The 26,063-nt window shown below is 49.2% G+C and overlaps 2 protein-coding genes across 2 annotated transcripts; one reads left to right on the plus strand and one right to left on the minus strand.

Annotated features, from left to right (window-relative positions):
* Positions 1–15,129: 15,129 nt before the first annotated feature.
* On the minus strand, positions 15,130–20,265 carry GCC1 (GRIP and coiled-coil domain containing 1). The gene is given in 3 exon segments (XM_034671475.1): positions 15,130–17,141; positions 17,144–17,972; positions 18,835–20,265. Coding segments are annotated over 3 exon segments (2,325 nt in total). The 5' UTR covers positions 19,867–20,265; the 3' UTR covers positions 15,130–16,677.
* A 2,654-nt stretch (positions 20,266–22,919) lies between these two features.
* On the plus strand, positions 22,920–26,025 carry ARF5 (ADP ribosylation factor 5). Its single transcript, XM_002913417.3, has 6 exons — positions 22,920–23,040; positions 23,564–23,644; positions 24,019–24,128; positions 24,726–24,797; positions 25,329–25,454; positions 25,548–26,025. The coding sequence occupies exons 1-6, from the start codon at positions 22,974–22,976 to the stop codon at positions 25,632–25,634; spliced, it is 543 nt and encodes a 180-aa protein (XP_002913463.1). The 5' UTR covers positions 22,920–22,973; the 3' UTR covers positions 25,635–26,025.
* Positions 26,026–26,063: the final 38 nt, after the last annotated feature.

A 26,063-nucleotide genomic window follows, 5' to 3' on the forward strand; every position in this document is an offset into this window, starting at 1 on the left:
CTGAAATATTTATTAGCATAGCACTATTCCTCAAGGAATTACACTTATATCACCTTCTACCCTAGATGAGGAACAGCGATTGTTCTCTCCAGTTCTGCTTGAGTTGAGGTTTGCCTTCCGCCTCCACAATGCCTCCAACCATAACACCAGCCGAGGTTTACAAATGCCTATTCTATTGACATTATATCACCTAGAACATTGCGTTGTCCAAGGGACCCACCTGATAGAAGAGAAAATGTAACAAGGGACACACGACCACGGACTCAGCTGTCTCACCATATGCCTCCTCACCCTGAAACATTCAGGCTAATAGACAGTGTAATGGAGGGGGGCAGAGGAGAGCAGTAAGGGAGGGAAGCAGGCTGCTGAGAACCCACCCGGGATATCAGGGAAAAGAGGAGAGGCGGGAAACGTGAGCAGAAATTCCAAGCCCCCAAGCACATGCTTATTACGAATTTCAAGGCAGCAACTACAGAACATTAAACCCCAGGAGTCAGCCTGCATCGTCACCTGCCCAGGAAGCCGGCCCTAATGCCCATGCGTGCCTCAGTGGGAGTGTAAGAAAATCAGCATTCCATGAAGCAAACGTTGAACCAATGGGAGAGGGAAGGCAGCAAGTAAATTCTTCTCCCTCTTTACTCTAGACATACTGTCCTGAAAAGAAGCCATTTATATAGCGTCTCAAAAAATAGTTCGGTAAGATCAAGAAATCGGTCACACTTGATTGCAAGTGCAGGCCAGCTCCTTTGGCGTTTTCACACTAGCACTCCCTCCTTCCTTGCCTCACTCCCCTTGTCTTCATCCTGCCTGGGTCACCCTCCTGGTTAAAGCACTAGCACAGATGCCGCCTCCACCTGCTCTGCATTCTGGGTAACCCAGGCTAAGACAAGCGGTTAACTGAAAAAGCAAGGGTGTGAGGAACATACTTTAAATATTTTATTTTAATTTAAACATTTAGTTTTAATTTAAAATGTTATCTCGAGGGGCACCTGGGTGGCGCAGTCGTTAAGCATCTGCCTTTGGCTCAGGGCCTGATCCCGGCGTTCTGGGATCAAGCCCCACATTAGGCTTCTCCACTAAGAGCCTGCTTCTTCCTCTCCCACTCCCCCTGCTTGTGTTCCCTCTCTCACTGGCTGTCCCTCTCTGTCAAATAAATAAATAAAATCTTTTAAAAAAAAATAAAATGTTATCTCGATTTAAAATGTTTAAGCGTGCACGTGTTTGCCGCTTCTCCAAAGGTTTTGGGGTTTTTTCCGAGACCGGAGCCACAGATTGAAGTTTGATTTTATCTTTATTGACTAAATTACAGCCAAAGCACATCATTTCCAACTTGCAGCCTTGATTTATTTAAAGCAAAACAATAATTTAAAGACTCTGTTAAAGCAACTTGAATGCATAATTCCTCTAAATTTTTATAGATTTTTTTTTTCTGGTCTTTAACAGTTGCCCCACCAAACTAAACATTATTTTAGTGAGGACTTGCCCATATACTATTTTAGTGAGCACCTATATTAAGTCCTTGCAAAAACATGCAGCTTAGTTTCATAGTCACAAGCTCTTTTTCAACTGCCTTTCCATAGGTTGATGTGATATTTAATTAAACTACAACCACAGGTACATTGCTATAAACAAATTCACAGTTACAATTGTAAAGATTTACAATGTTAGTTTTTTTGTTTTTTTTTTACAATTTACAATGTAAAGATTTACAATTGTAACAGTGTAAATTTGTAAATATAATATATATACATACAGGCAGGTTTCAGGACATACATAATTGATTCCTGGTAACATTCAGCTCTGCCTACAAGGACAGAAGACTGTGGTGTCCTTACATCAGCCTCAAAGTGTGTCCCCAGACCCCAGCATCAGTGTCTCCTGGGAACTGGTTAGAAATGCAAAATTCCAACCGAATCAGAAACTCTGGGAGCAGAGTTCAGTAATCACTGTCTTAAGTCCTCCAGGTGATCCTGAGCACAGGCAAGTTTGAGAACCACCGTCCTGTAGTATGTGGGTCAGTGGGCGGGGACATTCGTGTAATGAGCAGCAACTCCAGCCCATGTTATGAGGAAACGGACGGGACCTTTCATTTCACCAGGTCGTTAACTGGAGGTCAGTTAGAAGAGCTTCTACTGTGTTTTAGTTAGGATTAGGTTTGGCTTCCTAGAAACAAAAGCCAAAACAACAGTAGTTTGTGTGAATATAGTTAACACTACTGAAATGTATGCTTAAAAATGGTCAAGATGGGAAATTTATTTTACTTTCTTTTCATAATTTTATAATGAATGAATACATTCGTTAAAAATTTTAAAACAGTGGCTTAAGCCAATTAGAAATTTATGTTTCTTTCATCTAGAAGAAATCTAGAAGTAGACAATCCATTACTTCTCTGGCACTCCGCTAAGTGACCAAGGACCCAAGGCGCGTTCCAGCTCACTCTCACCATCCCTCGTGTGGGGCCCTCCTCCTCATGGCCTAACAGGGCTGCTGGGGCTTCAGCCACCACATACCCATCCCCGGCAGCAGAATGGAGCAAAGGAAAAGACACTCGCACTTTCTCCCTTAAAAAGAGCCTTCACAGCAATCCCAAACAACACTTTATTTCAGCGGCTCCTTGTGTGGCAGTCACGTGGTCTGGCACAGCTGCAGGGACTTTAGCAAATGTCTTTGAGCTTGAGGCACAATGTGCCCATTGAGATTTGAGATTCCATTACTAAGGAGAAGAGGGGAATAAATATTGGGAGACAATCAGCCGACTCCGTCACATATTGCAACTGTAAAATCACGCAGGCCATTCCCCAAACCTCAACAGAAGTCTCTCATGGAAACATTGCTAGACATTGCTGTAGTAAAACATAGACACAGATTCAGCTTTCCTTTGCGGAGTAAGAGTTCTCATTTTTCATGAGATTTTAAAAGGGAAAAGGGGGACGAATAATACCCTTCACCAAGGCCCATTACATGCCAACCACTGTGCCTTTCTATCTGTCCCCTCACTGACTGTCCACCCGGAGCTGAGGCAGCAAGTCTGACTTTCTGTAATAGGATGGGCTAGGTTTGATGCTGTTAAAAAGAAAACTCATTGGCCAACTTTTGGGGAGGGAGAGGGAAGTGGAGGAATCATGAAAGAGTTCCAACAGACCAAAGTAAGGGACATGCCCATGCCCAAACTCTAGCAGGTGACCCAGTGCCCTGGAAAACTGGAAACATCAGTTACTAAATGGCCCAAGGTTAGAAAGAAGCTCCTTGACCCCAGAACTGGTGTCTCACTGCCTTTGTAATTAGCATCTGGCCCACATCCTCGTGGGTCCAAGGAGCACAATGCATATGTAAGCTGAATTGCTCACTGATTGTAAGTTTAGAAACCCCCTCCCAAACCTCATGTGAACTTCAGTCATCTTTCTGGAGCCACCCTTCTCCCCCAAGATTTAACCTCTGTAGCATTTCTTCCTAGAATTCACCCAGGTAATGAAAAAGCTAGAAATTGCTGAGAATTGGGTTCGGCCCCACTCTGTCCACACCGCCTGCGGCCCAGGGGAGAACTCCCCTGAGGCAGTGTGGGCACGAGCCCTCTAGTGGAGGAAGCACTTTGGCTTCCAGGCTGCAGTACAATTTGATGTGTCAAAATCCTGCCTGCCCTTTTACAAGGCAGTAATAACAGATACTGCTATGGGAATTACGTTTTCCCGATGATTAGATTATATAGCAAACTAATCACTTTTGCTTTTATGAAGACTAAAGTGCACAACCACACAGCTGGAGTTGTTATTAGCGATTGTCAACTAAATAATTGAAGCGGGACTGTTTACGTAAGTCCCTAATTACTGCTGGGATTTGTACAGTAAGATAGAATTAATGATCTTTTCTGTCATATCTCTTCTGAAATGTGATGACTTTTGTGAGCTTCCTCCTTCTAATTGCATAAAACAAGGAAAGCACTGTGTTAAGGAAAAATGGGCAACTAAATAATGATGAGTCAAAACCCACCTAATTAAGACCTGAGTGCCAGAGCCGAGCCCAGAGCTGCTTACGGGCACACTTCTGATCATTACTGGATGTGTCACAAACTGTGCATGAATACACCGAGGGAAATGGCCACTGTTATCCACCCAGGTGTCTCCACCTGCACATTCCTGGGCCTCTAGAGTCAGGATTTTAGCATCCTTAGCAATGGAATTGGATAACTTTATACCACATTTGGAAATACACCTTATTATGTGGGTTCTCATCCCATCGCTCAACTCCCCGGCCCACTCTGGATCCAAAGACACTTTAAGTTTTTGTTTTTTTTTTTTTTTTAAGGTGGCCGTGGGAACATGGCAGACTTTTGGTCTTGCCTATGATTTCACGGAGGTGTTTGCTGTCCTGGACGCTGACCTAAGACAGCTCAAGCGAGCAGCAAGGGAGTAGAGACGGAAGTGCGACGGCCTCCAAGCTCAGGACCATGACTCACAGGAGGTTCTAGGCTCAGCAGCCCGCTGGGGTGCACCAAGAGCAAGGCCAGAAGGACATCATTACAGAGGAGAAGGGCAGAACTTACCTGCACAGAGGAGGATGAAGACAGGGAAAAGGTGCTTTTCCATCCACTTAAGAGACTTTGAAGGGCTCAGCCTGGCCTGGGGGCAGCACAAGGTGACCAAGAAGAGTAGCCAGTCTCTAAGTCAGGGCTAAGATCTGGAAAGCCACTAAGGTGGCTGGAAGGAGCTATTAAAGGCATTATACTTTTGGGGCACCTAGGTGGTACAGCGGTTAAGTGTCTGCCTTCGGCTCAGGGCGTGATCCCAGCGTTCTGGGATCGAGCCCCACATCAGGCTCTTCTGCTATGAGCCTGCTTCTTCCTCTCCCGCTCCCCCTGCTTGTGTTCCCTCTCTCGCTGGCTGTCTCTATCTCTGTCGAATAAATAAATAAAATCTTTAAAAAATAAAAATAAAAAAATAAAGAAAGGCATTATACTTTAGCCTATGATTTCCTTAAATGTATATTTTGTGTCCTAAAATTCCTTTGTATCACAATAAAAGTTAGTATAGACCAGCCCTGACAACCTGTTGATTGGGTAATTCCTACCCTCGCACCAACTGTGATTCTTTGTGTGGGTGTGTGTTTTACTTCCTTCAAAACTGTTCAATATCTATCTTTTCAAATCTTCATTGGAAACTCTATATGAATTCTTCATTTCAAAAGAGGGCAGGCCTGTGGTTCTAGGGGAGGGAAGAGACACATCAGTCCAGTGCTTTGAACACCCTGAGTCGCAAATGGCTGGCACGTCCGGGTGGAAACCCTGCGTGGGCCCTATGAAGCTGGAGCTCAAGGAAGGGTTCTGAACTGGAACACAGCTTTAGGGGTTGCGTGGCGGTGGCAATTAGAGCGAGGAAACTGGATGGTCCCCCAAGAGAGTTGTAGAGTGACGGCAGAAGATCAAATACAAAACTCAAGTGAACAGCAACATTTTCCAGCAAGTGGGGGAGGCAATTAAGTCACAGAGATAAGAAGAGAGGAAGTCAGAGGAGAAAGAAGACAGAGGTGTTCCTCCCTAGGAGAGAAGTTTGGGGAAGAGACGGTTCATAGCATCAGAGACTATGGCCACACTATGACCATTGTGTGGCCAGAGGCCACAGTGATGAAGCAGATAAAGGATCTGAAAAGAGAGGCACATCTGCTTGAAGGTGCAGGACAGGTAACCCCCAGAGAAGAAAATGTGAGCACATCCCACGGAACCACTGGGCAGGAGGAATTTACATCTTTAGGTTCCTTCAGATAATGGGACAAAGATTTCACAAGGAAATCCCACGTGGGCAAGCCTTCATGGTGGGGAGTAGAAGGTGGGGATAACCCGCGTTATCAGCCATACTAATTACTCGTTAGTTTTTGGACCACACTGGGGCTCACAGTTACAAGGCTCCAGCTCCAGGCTTCCGATCTGCCAGGGCCCGTGAGAAACGTGCTACCCCACTGTGCGTGCAGTCAGAGACCTTGGAACCTAGAGCCCCTGAACCCACCCATGAATGAGCCAGTTACACCGCTCACACGCCCCCAACCTTCGCTCATTCTCAGACTAAACTCACGAGTTTGGCACCGAGCCTGGCTACACATTCAGCTCCTGACCTTTGGCTCTGCCAGCGATGCAAAACTTACCTGAACTTCCTGAGATGTGTTGTCAGGTCAGTCCTTTCCTAAGAGCCATTCAGACGTGGCCCAAGGTTCCCACAGTCACTCATTGTCCTTCAAGGGCTCCCTCACCCTGGGACGGGAACGTGCACTTCCGCACAAGGGTGCCCCTGTTCCTATGCATTCACCTGGGACTTGAACACCCTGTCTCTGATACACAGGTAAATGGAGCTTTTTCAGGCCACACTAATGATTCAGGCAGTATTGATAACTACCCTTTAAAGAAGGCATATGGGGGGCACCCGGCTGGCTCAGTTGGTGGAGTGTGTGACTCTTGATCTCGGGGTTGTGAGTTTGAGCCCCACGTTGGGTGTAGAGATTGGCTAAAAATAATAAAAAATCTGGGGCACCTGAGTGGCTCAGTCAGTTAAGCATCCACTCTCGGCTCAGGCTGTGATCCCTGGGTCCTAGGATTGAGCCCGGAATTGGGCTCCCTTCTCAATGGGGAGCCTGCTTCTCCCTCTCCCTCTGCCCCTCCCCCCGGCTCGTTCTCTCTCTCTCTTTCATGCTTTCTCTCTCTCAAAGAAGTAAATAAAATCTTTAAAGTAATAATAATAATAAATCTTTTTAAAAATAAAGAAAAATAAAGAAGGCATATGGGATGACACTCTTCCTTTAAAATGGTCTGGCCAATCCAGAGCTAAATGCTCTGATGGGAATGGGCACACTGTATTTGGGAGTGATTTAATGAAGCCTTAATTTTAGAATAATTTTAGATTTACAGAAAATTTTCAAAGACAATATAGACAGTTCCCCCATACCTCAAACTCAGTTTTCCCTATGATGAATATCTTACATCCGTATGGCACATTCATCTCAATTAATAAAGCAATATCAATACATTATTATTAACCAAAGTCCATACTTCATTCGTATTTTCTTGGTTTTTACCTAACGTCATTTCTCCCAGGATCCCATCCTGGATACCACGTTACATTTAGTCATCACGTCCCCTTGCACTTCCGGCTGTGAGAGCTGGGCCTCCATCTTTTACGGTGGTTACTCCATCTCAGACTCACTCTCCATGTGTCTGCATGCTGCCTAGACTCCTGGGATCCGTGAACATGGGGAGAAAGGTCAGAGGGGCAGACACGAGTTGCTCAAGGTAATGCATGAAGCCTAATCCAGTCTGCACTGTTGACAAAGGCCTGTTAGAACAAGTGAAAGAACTCTTACAGCGATGTCAGAAACGTACTTGCGGAGTCACAGCTTTGGAAGTTATCCTCTGTGACCTCCTTATTTGCTACAAATTAAGGGTTTTTCGTGTGACAACTCCAAAAAAGAAAAAGAAAGAGAGACGAAGGAAGGAAGGAAGGAAGGAAGGAAGGAAGGAAGGAAGGAAAGAGGGAGGGAGGGAGGGAGGAGGAAGGGAAGGTGGGAGGGAGGGAGGGCGGTACTTGGTTTGTACAGCACAAGAAAAGGACCTGGAGACAGATCAAGAATAAAGCCACGGATTGTTAATGAGGAAAGGCTCTGTCACTGGGGACTGGAGGGAGGATGACTAGCCTGAGGGCCAAAGCAGGGCCCGCCAGGGCCGTGGGGACAGGCACTGCGAGTTCACCAGTGGAGATTAGGGACACAGGCAGCACTAAGATTCATCACCCTGCAAACAGATGGATAAACTGCATCGTGGGCCACAGGGATGGATCAGGCTCACAGAGCTCCTCCCCTACACCACCCGGGCCAAGGACTCTCAAGGACATTTGTTCCCCTGAACCAGAAGTACCTCCCATATGGGGACACCATCAGGATCAGGAGTGTGAACCCTATTCCATTCTGCGTCCTTCAGCACATTCTCTATTTTTTTTCCATAGGGGCCAGAAATGCCATCTCTCCCCCTGGCTGGGGCCAGGTCAGCCTCACGGAGTGAACATGCTACTATGTGTAGCAGGGGAGGAGGAGAGGAAGGAGACTTAATACATGGGAAAGGCGGGGGCAACCACTCTGAGGCCTGGAGAAGGAACTGGGGGGCAGGGGGCAAACAACTACTGGGAGGTTCTTTTCCAATCTCTTGTCCATGTCCCCTGATTATTCATCACCCATTTTTGCCTCCTTGACCCTCCTAGCATGCTTGTAGTAACTTTACTGAGATATAATCCACATATAAAACAATTCACCCACTTAAAATGTACAATTCAATGGCTGTTAGGGTTTTTCACATATGCACAAAGCTCTTCAGCCATCACCACTAATTCCAGAACATCATGCCCAAAAGAAACCCTGTGCTTCTTAGCGGTCGCTTCCATTCTTCCGTCCCTGCTCCCCAGCCCCTAGCAACGATTGACCTGTTTTCTGTCTCCATGGATTTACCGGTTCTGGACGTTTCATATCAATGGAATCATACAATAGGTGGCCTTTTGTGTCTGGCTTCTTTCAGTTAGCATCGTGTTTTCTGGGTTCTTGCATGCTGTGCCGTGTATCAGTACTTCATTCCTTTTTAGGGTTGAATAATATGCCATTGTGTGGATTATACCACATTTTGTATCCATTCAGCAGATGGAGGGCATTTGGGTTGTTTCCACTTTGTGGCTGTGATATGTCTTAATAGACATTAGCGTGCAAGTTTTTGTACGGAAGTGTGTTTTCAATCTCTTGGGTATATATGTTGGAGTGGAACTGCTGGGTCTTATGGTAACTCCATGCATAACTTTCTGAGAGGCTTCCAATGCCTACACAAATCCTTTCACAAGAACAAGAAGGCATTTCTCTGCTGTGGAAGCCAGTGTTCTTTTGGGTTTTGATATATGTACAACTAAGCCTCAGTATAACTGGTACACTCGGCCATCAAGTCTCCAGTGTTTTGTAAATGGGTACATAGATACGCTTTAACTGCCAGGGTGTGTCTTGTGTGTCCTGTAAGACTGGAAGCAATCTGAGGATGGGGGTTGTGTGCTCATCCTTCTTCTTCTATCACAGAGCCCAGTACTGTGCCTTGCCCAAAACAGAATTAATTCAAATACTTCTGGATATATGTATGGATGTGGGGGCTCACAGCTAGGTCTAAAGGACAGATAGAGCTGTGAATGAACCTTGAAAACATTATGCCAAAAAAAGAAAAGAAAAGAAAAGAAAACAGATAGAAGAGAGAATCATCAGCCTTCTCCCTCTCCGAGTGGTGAGACTTTCTTTCTCTGCCATCAGGCACCGAGCTGCACCTTCTCTTCCACCTTTGTAATTACAGGGCACTTTGTGTTTTCTGCTTAAATTTATTTGGAGAGACACTAGGTGTTGCTGGTTTCCCATGAAAAAGAGTATCGCTAGGAATCATCCGGTAGTACTAGGAGCCTTTATTACCAAGACGTTAGGGAGAATTTTCATTTCCCATTTTTGCTTTTGCTAAAATTCTTTCCAGATAAACTATTTACCAAATATATACTGTGGTAGGCAGACTAATGACCCCCACAGATGTTCATGTCCTAATTTCCAGACCCCGTCAGGTTACATGGCAAAGAGGAATTGAAATAGGGAGACGATCCTGGTTTACCCCAATGGGCCTCATGTAATCACAGGGTCCATAAGAGCAGAAGACTCACTTAGCAGGAAAACTGGCTCCGGATTCTTTGGATTTGGTCCTTTTAAGTTTAGTGATACCGTTCTAGAGAGCCATTGCAGGGTGATGATTAAGAACCCAGGGGCGCCTGGTGGCTCAGTCGTTAAACATCTGCCTTTGGCTCTGGTCGTGACCCCAGTGTCCTGGGATGGAGCCCTGCATCTGAGCCCTGCATCCCGCCCGCATCCATCTCCCTGCTCGGTGGGAAGCCTGCTTCTCCCTCTCTCGCTGTCTCTCTCTGTCAAATAAATAAATAAAATTTTTAAAAAAAGAACCCAAGCCCCAAAGCCAGACTTTCTGGGCCCAAATCCTGCACCTTACTGCTAGCTAGCTATGTGATCTTGGGCAAGTTATTTAACTTTTCTTTGTTTCAGTTGCCTCAGATCTAAGGAGGATGATGATAATAATGCTTCATGAGGTTGTTTTGATGATTAAATAAAGAATATTAAATTCATGGCAGAGAGAAGCTCTTAAACCTGGTCTTTGATACATGTAAACATAGTACCTGGCTCGTTACATTGCGACCATACAAAATTGCTCTGGATTGAATGCCAGCAACCCCGTGAGCCTTCCTCGCAGCAAACACGGCCCAAGTGTACTCGCTGTCTGTTCAGCTGAGCGCATCTGCGCAGCGCAGTCCGCCGAGCGTCTGACTCATGCTTTGGGCTCGGGTCATGATCTCAGGGTCTTCGGATCGAGCCCTGCATCAGGCTCCGTGCTCGGTGCAGAGTCCGCTCGAGACTTTCCCTCTCTCCCTGCCCTTGCGCTCTCTCTCTTTCTCAAGTAAATAAATCAATCTTTTTTTTTAATTAAATAAATTTTTTAAAAATTTGACAGGGCTGAGCACCCTCTCCGTGATGAAACTCACTCTCCCTTGAATTCTTTGACATCCCCTCCACTGGCTTTCTCCTCCTTTTCTGGTTGTTTCTTTTCTTTCTTTTTTTTTTTTTTTAAAGATTTTATTTATTTTTTTGACAGAGATAGAGACAGCCAGCGAGAGAGGGAACACAAGCAGGGGGAGTGGGAGAGGAAGAAGCAGGCTCATAGCAGAGGAGCCTGATGTGGGGCCCGATCCCAGAACCCTGGGATCACGCCCTGAGCCGAAGGCAGGGGCTTAACCACTGTGCCACCCAGGCGCGGTTGTTTCTTATCTGTCTCCCTGGGCTCTTTTCACTCTGCCTGCTTTTAAAATGTTAATGAAACATTTAATGTTAATGAAACATTAGAGGACGCCATCCCAGGGTTCTTGCTGTAGAAGAAAGGAAACACAAATACAGGAACACTGTGTGGAAATGGATTGGAGTTGGAGGTATGGGTGTGGACTCATGATCTGTAAAGCGTGTAGAAGTATGGGCATAGCTACATGAGTACGTGTGCGTGTGTACATCATATGCATACATTTCCTATGTCTGCCTGCTGTGAGGACCTAAACCCCAGTAACAATGAGCTTACATCGCTCCCAGATACTAAGTTTCTAATACCGGTCTCCACTACAAGGAACCAGGGATCCCCAGAGAAATCTTTGATTTCAGGACTGGGGTACAGAACCCATAAGATGAGCCAGAAACACATATTTATGCCAGAAATGGTGGGGGAATGTCACAAGAACACAGGAGTTTGAAGGGACTTTTACCAAATCTGAGGAAATTTGAGCCAAAATAATGAAGGAAAATAGTGAATTATAAGCTGTGGAAAAATAGGAATCCATCAGTTCATACTAATAATAAATAGATACATAAACGATTAAATAAGCGATGGGGAAGGCAGGGCTCTTGCTGAGAAAACACCAAGGACCAAAAGATAAATGCTGGAGTTGAAAACCATGTTGCAGCCATCGCCGTCAAGACAGTAATGATTGAATTATCATCGGTCGATGCTAAATTTAGGAGGGAAACTTTGAAGAGGATCGGGACATCTGCAGGGACTTAGAGCCTCTCCCCATAGATTGCTTACTAGTAGCAAGGCAGAAAATACTACCCATACAGTGAGGAAACCAGACATCTGTCTTGGTACCACAATTAATATCACCAATGAGGGACAACTTGATAGGATTTGCCTCAAAATGTCCTATTCTGAGATCACAACACTTGTAAAATATTCTGGCAGGAATGTATAACCAGCCTCTAATCTTGAAGAAATATCAAACTCAAAATGAACAAGGGGGGAGCTATATTATCTAAAAATGCCACTGTCATAAAAGATAATGAAAAGGTAAGGAACTATTCCAGATTAAAGAAGACTAAAGAGATATGACAACTAAATGAAATATGTGATCCTTGACAGGATCCTTTAAAAGAGGAAGAAAAATCCGAAAAAGAATATTATTGGGTTGGGCGCCTGGGTGGCTCAGTCAGTTAAGCGTCTGCTTTCAGCTCTGGTCATGATCCCAGGACCCTGGGATCGAGTCTGGCGTGGGGCTCCCTACTCAGCGGGGAGCCTGCTTCTCCCTCGGCCTGCAGCTCTGCTTGTGCTTGCCTCGCTCTCTCAAGTAAATAAATAAAATCTTTTTTTAAAAAGTACAGGAAATCACTGTGCCCAAGGTCAGTGTGAGAAAAGTGCCGAAGGAGCTCAGAGAAGGAAGCACCTGCACATGGCTAAGAATCAGAAGAATCGACGTGGAGGAAGTGACATTCCAGCCGAGCGTGAAGGGGTAGGAGCATACTGCGGGGGGTTGGGACGGGCGGGGCCAAGGATCCTAGTTTTGGAAAACGGAAACTGGCCAGGTGACTGAGCATAGGCCTGCAAACCCAACACAACAAGCTTGGCCTCCAGACTCCTGCCAGTCTCAGCTCAGTTGCCTAAGCTCCACGCTGGGCAGACAGGCCAGTGGGGTCCACAGGCTGCCGGCACAGGCTTCCCGGGGAGGGCCTGTGATACTCCCGAGACTGAAGCTGCCTTTTCAGAGACCTGATAGCTGTTGAACTAAGAGAAAGACAAGGGACCCTACTCTAATTACCAACCTCCAAAATATTTCGACAGTGCACAGCACGGCCTCAGATACACGTTTGCATCCCGATTCTGCCATTACCAGCCCTGGGCCTTGGGCAATTCATCTCATTTTGCCAAGCCTCCACGTCCTCATTTGCAAAATAGATAGGCTTCACAAGACTGGGGTGATTAAGTAAAATAACGTAGGGAAAGTGCTAGCAGTCTGCTTCATTGCAGGCACTCCACAAAAGGCCATTGTTATTTCTACTTTTGCTTACAGCAACATTTGTGGCTAAGAAACACTGGACTTAAATCCAGAGAGCTCAGTCTAACTTCCATTCTGCCACCTAAACATTCTCGGGAAAAAAAAAAGCATCTAATGGGGTTTAGCAACTACTTTGTTTCGGGTACTGGGCTGGTTCTTTACGTACTCAATTTTTCTTTAAGATGAGGATAGAACCCTGAAATAGGTGTTATCCCCATTTTAAGAAAATTAAGTTCAGTAAGATTAATTTATAAGGTCACAGAACTGACAGGCGATCAGATGGAGATTTCAACCCAGAATGTGTGAACCTGGTTCCCTGCTCCCCATCAAGCTGAGGGAACCAGGCTGCCTAGTGAGGCAGGGGAAGACAGAGGAGGGGCGGAAGTAAAGGGGATCAAGGATCAGTAAAGTGACCCATTCATTAGGGTTCTATTTTTAATTCCCCAGCTTTACTAGAGGTTACAGGTGGAACCCACCATAGCAATAGCTGCTACCCAGCCCTCCTTTTGTTCCGTTAGTGATCCGAGTCCTAAAAATTAGTAGTCATCTAGAACCTGGGGGACAGGGCAGCTTTGGGACTCTTTATAAAGAACCAATGTTGTCTGTTTAACTCTACAGCGTAGCCACTTCGCTTGACTGAAATTTTATAGCTGGAGACTTTCTCTCCATTTGAACCAACCCAGTTCAACCTAGAGATCAGTCTCTCCATCCCTAGTAGTCATCTGTGGAGACAGGCGCTGACCCTCGAAAGTCCTGACCAGACAGGAGAACACTCAGACTGAACCCGCATTGGGTCACTGGACCTGGTTCGGACATCTACCAGTTACATGACCCTGGGCAAACTGAACATCTCAACCACTCTCTCCTCATCTGTAAAAATAGAGGATAACAACACGTGTGTGGAGTAAATGATACGATGGATGTGAATGGCTCAACACGGTGCTGGCACAGTGGGCAAGAGTTCCCAAACACAACCCTGTAGTGGCAGCTTCTCAAGACAAGGCCAAGAGCCCTAGAGTTCTGGGTAACAGGTGGGGACTTACACGTAGGGCACGATTATTTGGCTGTTGATTCCCCAGAGAGGAGATGCCCAACAAGGGGGGGGAGTAGAAAGCCCTTAGAATGACCAACTTGCCTTCCTGCCCCCTTCTTGCATCTGTTCTCAGCAATCCTACCAATTTCTGTGGTAATAAACAAATAAGGTTGTCTCATTACTTCATTGACACATCTCATGCAATGTCTGATATTCTGGAACCATGGCCAAGGGAAAACTTACTTTTCTCTGACTGTATCTGATCTCAATTCTTTCTCTCTCTCCCTTTCCTTTCTTAGAGTATCTAGCACAGGAAAACCAGTCAAGTAACTGGAAAACATATTTTGGAGGAAATGTGGGGAGATAAAGAATTTGTGTTCTTCTTAAGGGTGGGAAAGGACCAAGCCTTTTCCATCTCAGTAGGGAGCGTTCACAAGCTTATAAATATCAATACTTGAAAATTAACAGGAATTATTAGTCCTAGAAAGCAGCTGTGACTATGGATCTTTCTATGCTGTCTAAAGTCACCTAGAAATAACAATCAAAATATATGCTACATTTAAGGGGATCCGGTAAGGCAATTAAGAGATGATAATGATTTTAGTTTGAAATCCTGAGAAACTTTTCCAGGATACTGTGAACCCTGACTTGAATAATAATAAAGCATTCAAAAAACTGATTACTTCTAAAGTTTCAAGCACCAATTATGGAAGTTTCAAGTCCACCCAACAAACCCAGAGAGAGCTTTTTCTAGTGTAGCTGCTTACACACACACATAATTGGAGGCTGAAAAATTTGTTTTGTAATTGAGGAAGTTAAAGCATTGAGATGTTCCTCTCTAGATTCAAGCTCATGGATTTTTTTTTAAGATTTTATTTTAATGAGAGCACAAGCGAGTGAGCATGGGGAGGGAGAGGGGCAGAGGGACAAGCTGACTCCCCGCTGAGCACAGAGCCTGATGAGGGGCTTGATCCCAGGACCTTGAGATCATGATCTGAGCCGAAGGCAGGTGCTGAACAGACTGAGCCACCCAGGAGCCCCTCAAAGTCACGGATCAATATATTATTTCCATACTTTTTATTCACCATTTACACTCACACTCCGTGTGTGTGTGTGTGTGTGTGTATATATATATATATATATACACGTGTGTGTGTACGTGTGAGTACTGTTAAGAAAGCACAGAGGTCAGGCTGTTCATATTTAATGACTCTATGGTCTATGTTATCATTTGAGCACATCGCATCTGTTTCATTGAGTCTGCTGTTTGTAGATAGTTCAGGGCACCCAACCTCCCAATTAGAACATTTGTTCAAAGTCTTCTGCACCCCAAACCCTCACAAAATAGACATCTATGATGAAATAACAGAAAGATACGTATTAGTCCAGTCAGTGACAAAGCACTGGTCTTTAGGGTCCAAAGATCTCTATAACCAGCAAGAGCAGATGGGGGTAAAGGATAGAACAGAACTGATATTGTCTGAGCCCAGCTTTTCGGAGTCCCTCCTTTCCAGATTGCTGAAGCCCCCTTTCCTTACGTGCAGATTAAATCTACTTGTGCAAGACCAAACATAAAAAAACCCAGGAAGGAGGAAAAATTTTAGTAACGTATGTGGGGAAGAAGAGGATCGTTTACTGAAACTCTATGACCCCCCAAAGGAGTAGGCGAAATACCCTGGTGACAGTAACCCATGAACACCCTGGCTTGCAGGGACAGGGAGATTAGCCAGAATGCTATCTAAGAGGCAGCTGGCTCCCCAGCCTCTCTGCCAAACTTCCACCACTTTCCTGTGAGGGTCACAGAATCCTCTGGAATCAGCAAATCTTCCTCCTCTTCTCTGTCCCTACAAGGGCAGAAACAGCTGGGAGGAGGGGAGGAGGTTGTAAATCTCTGAGCTAATTCTTTGTATCCAGAAAGGATCAGAGTTTCCCAATCGGATCCTTCTCTGTAAGAAGCCAGGATTTTTTTTTTTTTTAATGGAAGGTCAACATTGAGGAAAAGCTAGCAAAATCATTCCCTTGCAATCTCAGGCTGACCTGAGGCAGACAGGTTAAGGCAGGGTCAAATGCAAGAGGCCCATGATAAGCCTATTCAGGCCCAAAGCAGGTTACTCTGGAAATGCCTAGGGCGGATGTGGTGCCTGCGGCCCTGTACAGGGTGGCCACAGTGGTGTGTCTGTCCAGACTGACCAGGCCGTCCCTAGCCCCAACTAGCCCAAGCTTCCCAGTTCCAGGGTGGAAGAATCTGTGGACAATAGGGGACAATCTGTTCCTATTTCAAAATTCGTGGTCCCTCTCCAGCCCGGATTTATGTCCCCAGAAAATTGGGGCAGCGGAGGACCAGACTCAGATCGTGACGAGACGGGACTGAACAGCTGGTCCTTGTGAGAGTTCAGAAATAATTGAACTCCCTTTGGAGTCACATTTACTCCTGGCTCTGTGCTAGGAGCATTTGAAAAGAGTCTCACCGCTTCCCCAACTTTGGCACCTTCCAGTCTTCATCTCCCCCCCTTCCCTCACCAACGCACCACCCGAAGGTATTGCTGGGACGTCTCCAGGGCCCAAGGACAATGTGGCATTAATGGCGTTTGGCAGAAAATCCCACCCCACATTAAAGACTCTTCCAGTTCAACACAGGGAAGAAAAAAATGATAATGTAAGAGAAGGGGCAGCAGAACCAGAGCCTGGCCCTTCGCACACAAGAGGCACAGAGATGGCAGGGCCGTGGAAAGGGCATCATCTCTTGCCAGAAGGCCACCAGCTAGCACCGCTCGGGAGCCGCATGATCACTTGCTTCTCCTCGGGGCTGAAATGCAGGATGGTCAGGATGGCCGTGAGCGTCTGCTGGCGGCCCAGCGCGTCAGGCAAGGTCAGGAAGCGGTAGATGATGTTCTTGAGGTACTCCAGGTTGGCTCCCTCCCGACTCTGGTCCCTGATGCTCTTCTCAATGTGGCTCTGCAGGGCTCCCACCTGCTCGCGGTGCCGCTCGCCCTCCTCCAGCAGCCGGTCCTGCAGCTGCCGCACCTCCAGCTCCAGCCGGTGCTTCTGCTTCCTCAGCGCGGCCGTCTCCACCTCCTTGCGGGCCAGCTGCTCGGCGTACAGGAAGAAGGTGGGCTCGCTGCCCGCGGCCAGCTGCAGCGCTTGCGGCAGGCCGTCGGGGGCAGAAGGGTCCGCCGGGTCCCCGGGCCCCCCGCCCGCCCAGGGCTGCGGCGTCCCGGCAGCGCGGAGGACAAGGCCGCCGAGCGCAGCTGCTCCAGCTCCAAGTCCTTCTCGGCCAGCACGGCCAGGGCCCGGTACCGCTGCCGGTGCAGCTCCTCTTCCAGCCTCAGCGTGCGGTCCCTGAAGTCCAGCTGGCTGCGCTCCAGCTCCTGCCGGTGGGCCTGCTGCAGCCGGGCCAGCTCCCGCTTCCGCTCCTCGGCCTCCTGCCGCTGCTGACGCTCGAGCTCCTCGCAGGACAGCCGCAGGGAGATATACTTCTCCTTCAGTTCCGCGAGCTGCTCCTGGGCCTCCTCCAGCTCCTTGGCCAGATTACCGTCTTTGGTGTTCTTGCTCTTGAGGACCACCTGGGCCCTCATCTTGTACCTCTCGAACTCCTCCTTCAGCTGTTTCAGCTCCTGCTGGTAGTAGAGCGCAGAGGCCTTCTCCCCGTCGGCAGCCTCCGAGCTGGCCATTATCTCCAGGTCACAGAGCTTCTCCACGTCCAGGGTCACCTGGCTTTTCCTGGCTGCCACCTGCAGCAGCCTCTTCAGCTTCTCCATCTTATCCTTCAGGACGTTGACATCCAGACTGGACTCCTCTCCATGGCTGTCTAGGGGGGACCGGCTGGAGGCGGCCAGAGCCAGCGTCTTGTTCTCCAGGTCCAGCTGCAGGATGCGCTCCTTCAGCTTCTGGATGGCCAGCTGGTCCTTCTGCTTGGCTTTCTCATAGGTGCCCAGCAGCTCGGACACCTCAGATATCTGATTCTCCAGGGCCGCCACTCTCTGCTCTTCCACCTGAGATTGCTGGCGTAGTTGATCTTCGGCCAGGGCTGTCTGTAAAACAAGGGAACAGATGGATATGCGTCCAGAAAAGCCATGAGGGCCCACAGCAAACTGAGAGAGCAAGAGAGGGGAGCAAATGGGTCACAGGATTGGGATGGCCTGGTGAGAAGGGGAACTGGGGATTTTTCTGTTGCTTTGGAAACTAACGAAAGTTCCTGTAACCTGTTTGGGTTCTGCTCCCACAGATACATTATACCAAATATTAAGAACCGCTGTGGATCTGCTGCTGTCCTGCCTTAGTGCCTCCACTTTCTCCTGTCGCACACAAGGCTCACACGTGAAGTGTGTTATCTTTGTTTATCATCTGTTTCCCCAAATCCTACTAAGAAATCATAGGACTTTCTTTTCCTCTCCCAATATTCCCGGAGGTTCAAAACTCGTTGGATCCCTCTCCACACTGAAAGGAGCACTGTAAAATAGCACAGCTTTCCAGAACAGGCAAATTGACTAGAAGCAATTACAAGAGGTTCCATCTGAGAAGATTCCTTTGGTACCGCCCCAACCCCCAGCCCCCCACCTATAGGCATATACCGCCCCCATGTAATGCATATGCCCATAGGCAGACACACTCCTTCACTGCACAGCTGCCACTATACTGGTTCACAGAGCACAGCCTGTAAGATGCCAAGGCCCAGAAGTTCAGAGAGGTCTGGCTCCGAACCAGCCCATACTGAGAAGTTCACATCCTGTTGGAAGCACATTCTGTGGATACTGTCAACACAGCGCAACCTTCTGAATAATATCAAAAATTGACAGTGGAGCCACTTAGCTCTAATTACCAAAAGAGACAAAACCCTAATATTTCCCACTTTAGGCTAAGTGGCTAACGTTTGAAGGAGATGACAATAATTACCTTCCTCATTTCCTGCTGCAACTGAGCCTGGAAATGGCTCTTAAGGCAGGCAGCCTCTTCCTGAAGCTCCTGCAGCCGAGGGTCGGGCCGATTTTTCTCATCTCGAAGAGCCTGCAGCTCACCTTTCAAGTCCTCCACCTCACGGGTCAGCTGCTTGGTCTGCAGCTCAAACCCTTCCATCTGACCAGCTGCATATACCCGCCCGGCCAGGGCTTCTCGGGTCTCTTCTAGCCGAAGCTCCAAGTCCTGGCGCTGGGTCCTCTCCTCCTGTAGCAGTTTCTGGAGCTCACGAAGCATCAAGGCATGGTCACTCTGCTCTTGAGCCCGATCATGCTGTTGGGTGATAAGTCGGGCTTTGGTTTCTGCTATTTGCTCCTGCAGCCCCTTCAATTCTCCCTCCAGACGGCCCCTTTCCTCCTCTGCCTTTTTACTGGTATCCTCTAAGTCCTGTTTCATCTTCTTCTTGTCAGCCAGGTAAGAAGCTTCCATGCGAGACTTCTCCTGGGTGACTGTAGCCAAAGAGCTGGTCAAAGTAGCCAACTGAGTCTTCAGCTGGTGCAGTCGTTTGTCCACTTCCCCACCCCCAGATGGTCCATCCCCACTGCTGCTGCTCACGCCACTCTCCGACCCGCTAGCTTCTTCGGACTTTGGAGGTGGTGGTCCACGAGCCAGCCTGTCATCCTCTACCCCAAACTCACCCTTGGTGCTGGTGAGACTGGCCGCAGTATCCAAGCTGGTGGCGGTCCCAGTGCTATCCTCGCTGTGAGTGGAGCATCGGTCATCCACAGAGTCAGGAAAAGAGAGGCCTGGAGGCTGGACACCTGTGAGCCCCACATCCGCCTCGTGGGATACCGACAGCACCTTAATGCTGGCCTCTAGAGCCTCCTTCTCTTTCAGGAGACTTTTATAGGCGCGGACTACATCCTTAAGGCGCGCCTGGTACTGGAGGAGCTGCTTCTTCTGCGTCTCAATGGTCTCCAGCAGGTCCTTCTTGCTCGGTCCGCCCCCGAAATTCATGCCAAACTTCTCCATGTTCAGAACGGGTTGCTCGACGTCAGCCAGAAGAGAGTCGCGAAGACCTTGGAGGGGGACAGTAAACGATAGGGAGAGAACTGTCCCCGAAGCCGCTCCTCCAGCTGTCCGAGACCGGATGTCGGACGCGGGGCAGCCTAGCAGAAGCGCCCGCCCCGTCCCAGGCACCGAGGGCGGGGGTGGGTCCTATTTTAGAGGCGGGGCGACGTCGGCACACCGCCAGGGTTGGCCTGTACTGTCCCAGAAGCTGCTCCGCGCTCCGCGCTTGCCCGGGCCACAGCAGTCCCGGCCGGCCCGCAGCCCACGGTCGGCCAAGGGTTTAAACCGAGCGTTACCCCATCACGACTTCCCAAGCACAGCTGCCAGAAAACGGCGTTTCCGGGTCTACTGGAAGTGACGACAGCGGGACGCAACAGGCCCCGCCCCGAGTGGGAGCGAGGTGGGCGGGGCTACTTCGGCCGGTGGGTGGGAGGGGGCCTGTTCCGGACGTAGCAGGGCTTCGAGCGCCCAGCAAGCACAGTCGGGGACTCAGGAGTGGTAATCTTTTGGTGGGGACGCCCGAGCTTACCCTCGGGCTACGATGAACGAGAGACAGTGGGCAACGTCGCACTGAGTCCTTCTCAAACAGCCGGATGAGCGACCCTCCCCACATTTGGGGCTCAGTATCTCTGTCCCTAAAGATCAACAAGTAAGACCCCCATTTAGACCAAGAAAACTGCAACCCTTGATAGGACAGTTTTGACACGTATTAGGTGTATAGCATAATAATTATTAGCACCCTTCCTGAGTTCTGCTGAGTTGATTCAACAAATACATGTAGAAGGCACCCTATAGCCAAGACCTCCATCCAATGTGCCAACTGTATTCCAGGACCTTCACAAGAGTTTTGATATTTAGCCCTTGCAGTTATTCTGCTCAGTGGGTGGAAACATGAGACACAGAGAGGTTAAATAACATGACCAAGGTCACACAGGAATCCTATCTGTATCTGTCCAACTTTCAACATACGAAGTGCTGCTCCAGGTGATCACCATGAAGAGACCAAGTCCTGCCCTCAAGGAGCTTCTATCGAGTGAAAAACCAGAGATACAAACACAATTCCTGCTCTCAAATAGTATGTCTGGGTATATTCAAAGTGATATGGAAGTTAAGAGGATGGCGACCTGTCTAGGGGAGGCAGAGAAGATTCTCAGAGAAAATACCTGGGGATCTGAAGCATGAGTAGCAATTGTCCACCTCACTAACGATTACGGAGATAAGCATTCCAGGCAGAGGGAAAAGATTGCTAGGACTCCAAGGGCAGCAGAGAGCCTGGCTCACCCGGGAAGCATTGAGAATCACTTCATGGCTGTAGCTTAGGCTATGTGAAGGAGGTTGGCAACAGATGGGGCTGGCACAATAGGTGGAGACACAAATTAAGGCATTTAGACTTTATCTTGGGTGCTAAGAAGACACTAAAAAATTTTAATCTTGAGTGGCATCATCCAGACTTGTAGGACAGGTTGAAGATACCAAGGGGCAGGAGACGGTAAAGAGGCCATTTCTGTCCTGAGGAACAGATGGTAGTGAAATAGGGCAAGGAAAACGGGGATGGAAAAGAAGAGGCTAATTAAAAGAGCTAAAGATGTGGAACTGACCTGACTCCATCACCACTAGTTCTGTTATTGTATTGAGACTCTTAAATGCACTCTTCAGCCCTGTGAAAAGCCTTCTTAAAAATGCAAGTCTATGGCTGAAGAGTAAAGGAAAGTCGTGGACCCACTCATACCTGGTGCCCAAAGCCTTTTCTCTTTACAGACTTTTCAGGTCAGGATGGGGCGGACCCTGGAGGTCTGTTCAGACCCAGTTAATTTCTTAGTGGCCCAGATAAAATCCAGCTGCACCATATAAAACATTCAGATATATTGTTTCATCATTTTAACCTTCACCATTATCTCATGAGATAGTTAGAGCCAATATTAGTTTTCTTTTGTAGAAAATAACAGGTTGTGAGGATCGGTGAAGCTAAGCCCTCAAAAAAAGGGATTTGAACTGAGACCTGGAACAATGGTACATAGTGGGCATTTAATATTTGTTGAATGAGTGAATGAATGAAGGTTCTCAGATTCTCAGCTCACCTCACCATGTCCAGTCCATAAGCAATGGATCCTAGAAGCCTACTGGCACTCCGGTTTCAAATCGCTTGCCAGTGCTCCACTGAGCAGCCTATTTGGTTCATCCAAACCAAATACTATATTTGTTAAGCATTTATTAGGTGCCTGGCACTGACCCAGTCTCTGTCGTAGAAGAAATTGAAATTAATTCCTGTCTTGCTATTTCCCCTCGTTGCTGAGTGAGGAAATTATTTGTGAAGCACTTTGAATCTAGGGCCACAAGAGTTTCATAAATTCCTGGATAGGTGGGCATTAAAAATCCGGGTTCCAAGGTCTGTGGCAAAGTGAAGACGCTTTAGAAAAGCTGCCTGAGTCAGCTGAAAGACATTGTGTCCGGGGCCATGGAAGTAAAGGCCTTGTTCTCCTGAATGCAGGAGGGGGTTCTGCTGATTGCGAAACCAAGAAGGCCAGCTGGCGCTTGGGCACCTTCTTTTTCCATCTCCCGCGCGATCCTCTCGAGATTCTATGGTCACCTGAACAACCTGCAACGCTCAAAGCCCCTCTCTGGGAGCTGAGGGGGCCAAAGAGAGGACTAAGACATGAGCACAGAGCTTCCGCACCCCTAGGAGGGTGGTGCACACAGTGGATGATGCTAGTTCGCAAGAGCTAAGCCGGAGCTCAGGGTGAGCTAGACGCGACAAAGCCTAGGGGCCGGCCACGTAAGCTGGGGGCCGGGGGCCGCGGTGGAGCATTGTATACTTTCCTCGGCCCCGCTCGGGCTTCCGGTGAAGCAGCCACAGACCTGCCAGCGCTCTAGAAACGAGGAGACACCCAGACCCTTTCCCTCTTTAAAGCCGGCGCGGGACGGGCGAGGCTGCGGAGACTCGCGAAGCTTCAGTTTTTGCCGGAGCAGGGGCCTGGGGGCGGGGAAGGGGCGGGGCGGGGCCCGGCCCNCCGGCCGGTTCCAGCCCGCACCCCGCGTCCGTGCCCGCACCCCCTCCCCCGGGCCCCGCCATGGGCCTCACCGTGTCCGCGCTCTTTTCGCGGATCTTCGGGAAGAAGCAGATGCGGATTCTCATGGGTGAGGCACATCAGACGCGCGGCCCGGACCGGAGCGTCGGCCCCCGCGCAGCCCTCCCGCCCCCGCGTCCCTCCGAGCCCAGCTCAGCCGGGTCTCTGACCCTGAGTCACCCACCTCCTAACCCCCGGGGTCACTGCTCTCGGGCGGGTCGTGGTCTGCAGCGCCGACCCCGGGGCCTGAGCCCGGGAGCTGCGGGCCTGGGTGGGGTGAAGCTCCCTCCGCTCCAGCCCGGCTGGTAAGAAGGGAGGATTCCGCCCTTGGAGACGACTTTTAAAAGGAGTGCGGCCCTCCTTCTATGTCCCTTACCCCCTAGCCCTCTCCCGTCTCTCGCCCGCTTTGGGGCACGAGTTGGTGCTCACCACCCAGTCTGCTCTTAAGGCCTCGAAGGTAGAGAACAGCGCGCACCTGCAGGCGCTTGGGCTCTCCGCCCCCGTCTCCATCAGCTGTCCCGGCCTCTCCCCTTCCCTGGTCTCTAGAGGGCTCCCTCGCTCCCGTCTCCATCCCTATGCCCCTCTCCTTGCAGTTGGCTTGGATGCAGCGGGCAAGACCACAATCCTGTACAAACTGAAGTTGGGGGAGATTGTCACCACCATCCCCACCATAGGTGAGTTCTGAGGCGAGGCCGGGAGGCTGAGGCGAGGCCGGGAGGAGCGGGCGGCTGGCGGCAGGCCTTCCCAGGGTTCGCTACCCATTCTGCCTGAGCCCTTATCTCTGTGCAGGGAGCTGACCCTGACACCAGACACTGCTACCTGAGAAGTGGGTCACAGTTTCCCTTTAGTTGCTGGATGGTGCCGAGGCAGGGTGAATGTGACCTAGCCCCGCCTGGTCTGTGGACTGCCTGTCCTCTGGGGTTCTCTTCCCATGGGACTTGATCAGTGCCTTCTGGTTTTATGTCCCTGATGAGTCCACCTAGATTTAGAGAGTTCCTTTCTTTTAGGACTTTGTTCTCATATTTTTTTTTTTTCCAATTCTCTCCAGGCTTCAATGTGGAAACAGTGGAATACAAGAACATTTGTTTCACAGTCTGGGACGTGGGAGGCCAGGACAAGATTCGACCTCTGTGGCGGCACTACTTCCAGAACACTCAGGTGGGGTGGGGCTCCCCAACCCCAGGAGAAAACGTGTTAGGGCTACAGAAACTGAGATGTTGGCCTAGACTGGACTGGGCCCGCAAGCCAGGAAAAAACCTTTATCTCCTATCTATCCCCATTTGTAGGCTTACCCCTACTCATCCTTCAGCAAAGGTTTAGTCTTCGGAGACTTAGCCGCCTTAGCTTCTCCTGAGAAGCAGGGCTCTGGGGCCATGCTGCCTCATCCATCCATCCATCCATCCATCCGTCCATCCATCGCTTCTTCTCGAAACGTGGGGCTTGAACTCATGACCCTGAGATCAAGAGTTGCATGCTCTACCAACTGAGCCAGCCAGGCACCCTCATGCTGCCTCATTTAGCTCTCGTCTCGTCTTTCCCTGTTCCCCTTGCACTTCTGACTACACTGCTTGCCTGAGACAGAGGCTGTATCCTTTGCAGGGTGTCTCTGGTTGGTGCCAGCATGTCTGCAGAGCCTTAGTGAAAATTTACTAGATGAAAAAGCTTAGACACAAAGATGGGGAAAAAGAGAAAAAGCCAGACTAGGTTATGTCCCAGGTGGGAGTGATCGCTTGTCCTTTCTTCCTTCCCTCGCAGGGCCTCATCTTCGTAGTGGACAGTAATGACCGAGAGCGGGTCCAGGAATCTGCTGATGAACTCCAGAAGATGGTGAGCACCCAGAGCCCCGGGGACTGAGCCCTCGTTTGGAGACAGATCTCTGAGATCTCTGTGCTAGGGTGCAAGTCAGGAGACGTCTCACAGGCCTTGAAGGTGTTTCTCTTTGTGGACACAGTCACAAGGCGTATCTCACTCTGTTTTGAATTGGAGTCAGGTAAAAAAGCATAGGACTGACTTTATCCTTGAATGCTCACGTCTTCACATCTGAGGAGTTGGTGGGGAAAGGGGAATTATATGTGGTGGAGAGAAACGTCGTCTTACGTTCTTGTTTTTCCATCTGGAAATTTTGTCATTTTGACTAGGGCAAGTCATTAGAAAAAGGCTCTTTCTGGAGTTAAGGCCAGAGGGCATCAAGCTGATTTATGGCTCTCTGTCTTGTGTTTAGCAGTAGACAATGTAATATTACATGTTTCCCACAAATACACTAGAAGGTAGAAAGGGGGGGTTCCCCTACACAGCAGGGAAGGGGAGGCCTAAAGACTCCGCTGGGACTCCAGCCTCCATCGCCTTCACCTCTCTCAGCTGCAGGAGGACGAGCTGCGGGATGCGGTGCTGCTGGTGTTTGCCAACAAGCAGGACATGCCCAACGCCATGCCCGTGAGCGAGCTGACTGACAAGCTGGGGCTGCAGCACTTGCGCAGCCGCACGGTGAGGGTCCTGCCTCTCCCAAGGGAGCCACAGTGGGGAGGGGGGTCCCCCTTTCTTCCCTGCTACTGATGTTTTTTTTCCTTCTCCCCACAGTGGTACGTCCAGGCCACCTGTGCCACCCAAGGCACCGGCCTGTATGATGGGCTCGACTGGCTGTCCCATGAGCTGTCAAAGCGCTAACCACCCAGGGGCCGGCCCCTGCTGCCCGGAAGCTCCTGCGTGCATCCCAGGATGGCCAGATTCCCGGACTTCTCAGGCAGTGCCCTTCCCTCCCACTCCTCTCCCACAGACACAGGCCTCTGCTCCTGCCTGCATGTTCTCTCTGTCGTTGGAGCCTGGAGCCTCACTCTCCGGGCACGGAGGGGTCCGCTCTCCTGCCTGCTGGGACCTGTGGAAGGGACTTCCAGGGCTAAGGCCCCTTCTTCCAGCGGAGGAGCAGGGATCTGGGTTTACTTTTGTTTTTTCCATTGCGGGTGTACCCTTGGGGCCAGGTGGGGAGGGAAGGTGAGGGCTCTGGGTGGTGCTAGGACGTGGCACTGGATATTGAGTAATAAATTTGCTGTGGTTTGTACATGGTGTCGTCTGTAGCCTGGAAGTGGGGGGGCTAGG

This window comes from Ailuropoda melanoleuca, chromosome 1 (assembly GCF_002007445.2).
Source record: "Ailuropoda melanoleuca isolate Jingjing chromosome 1, ASM200744v2, whole genome shotgun sequence".
Classification (NCBI taxonomy): domain Eukaryota; kingdom Metazoa; phylum Chordata; class Mammalia; order Carnivora; family Ursidae; genus Ailuropoda; species Ailuropoda melanoleuca.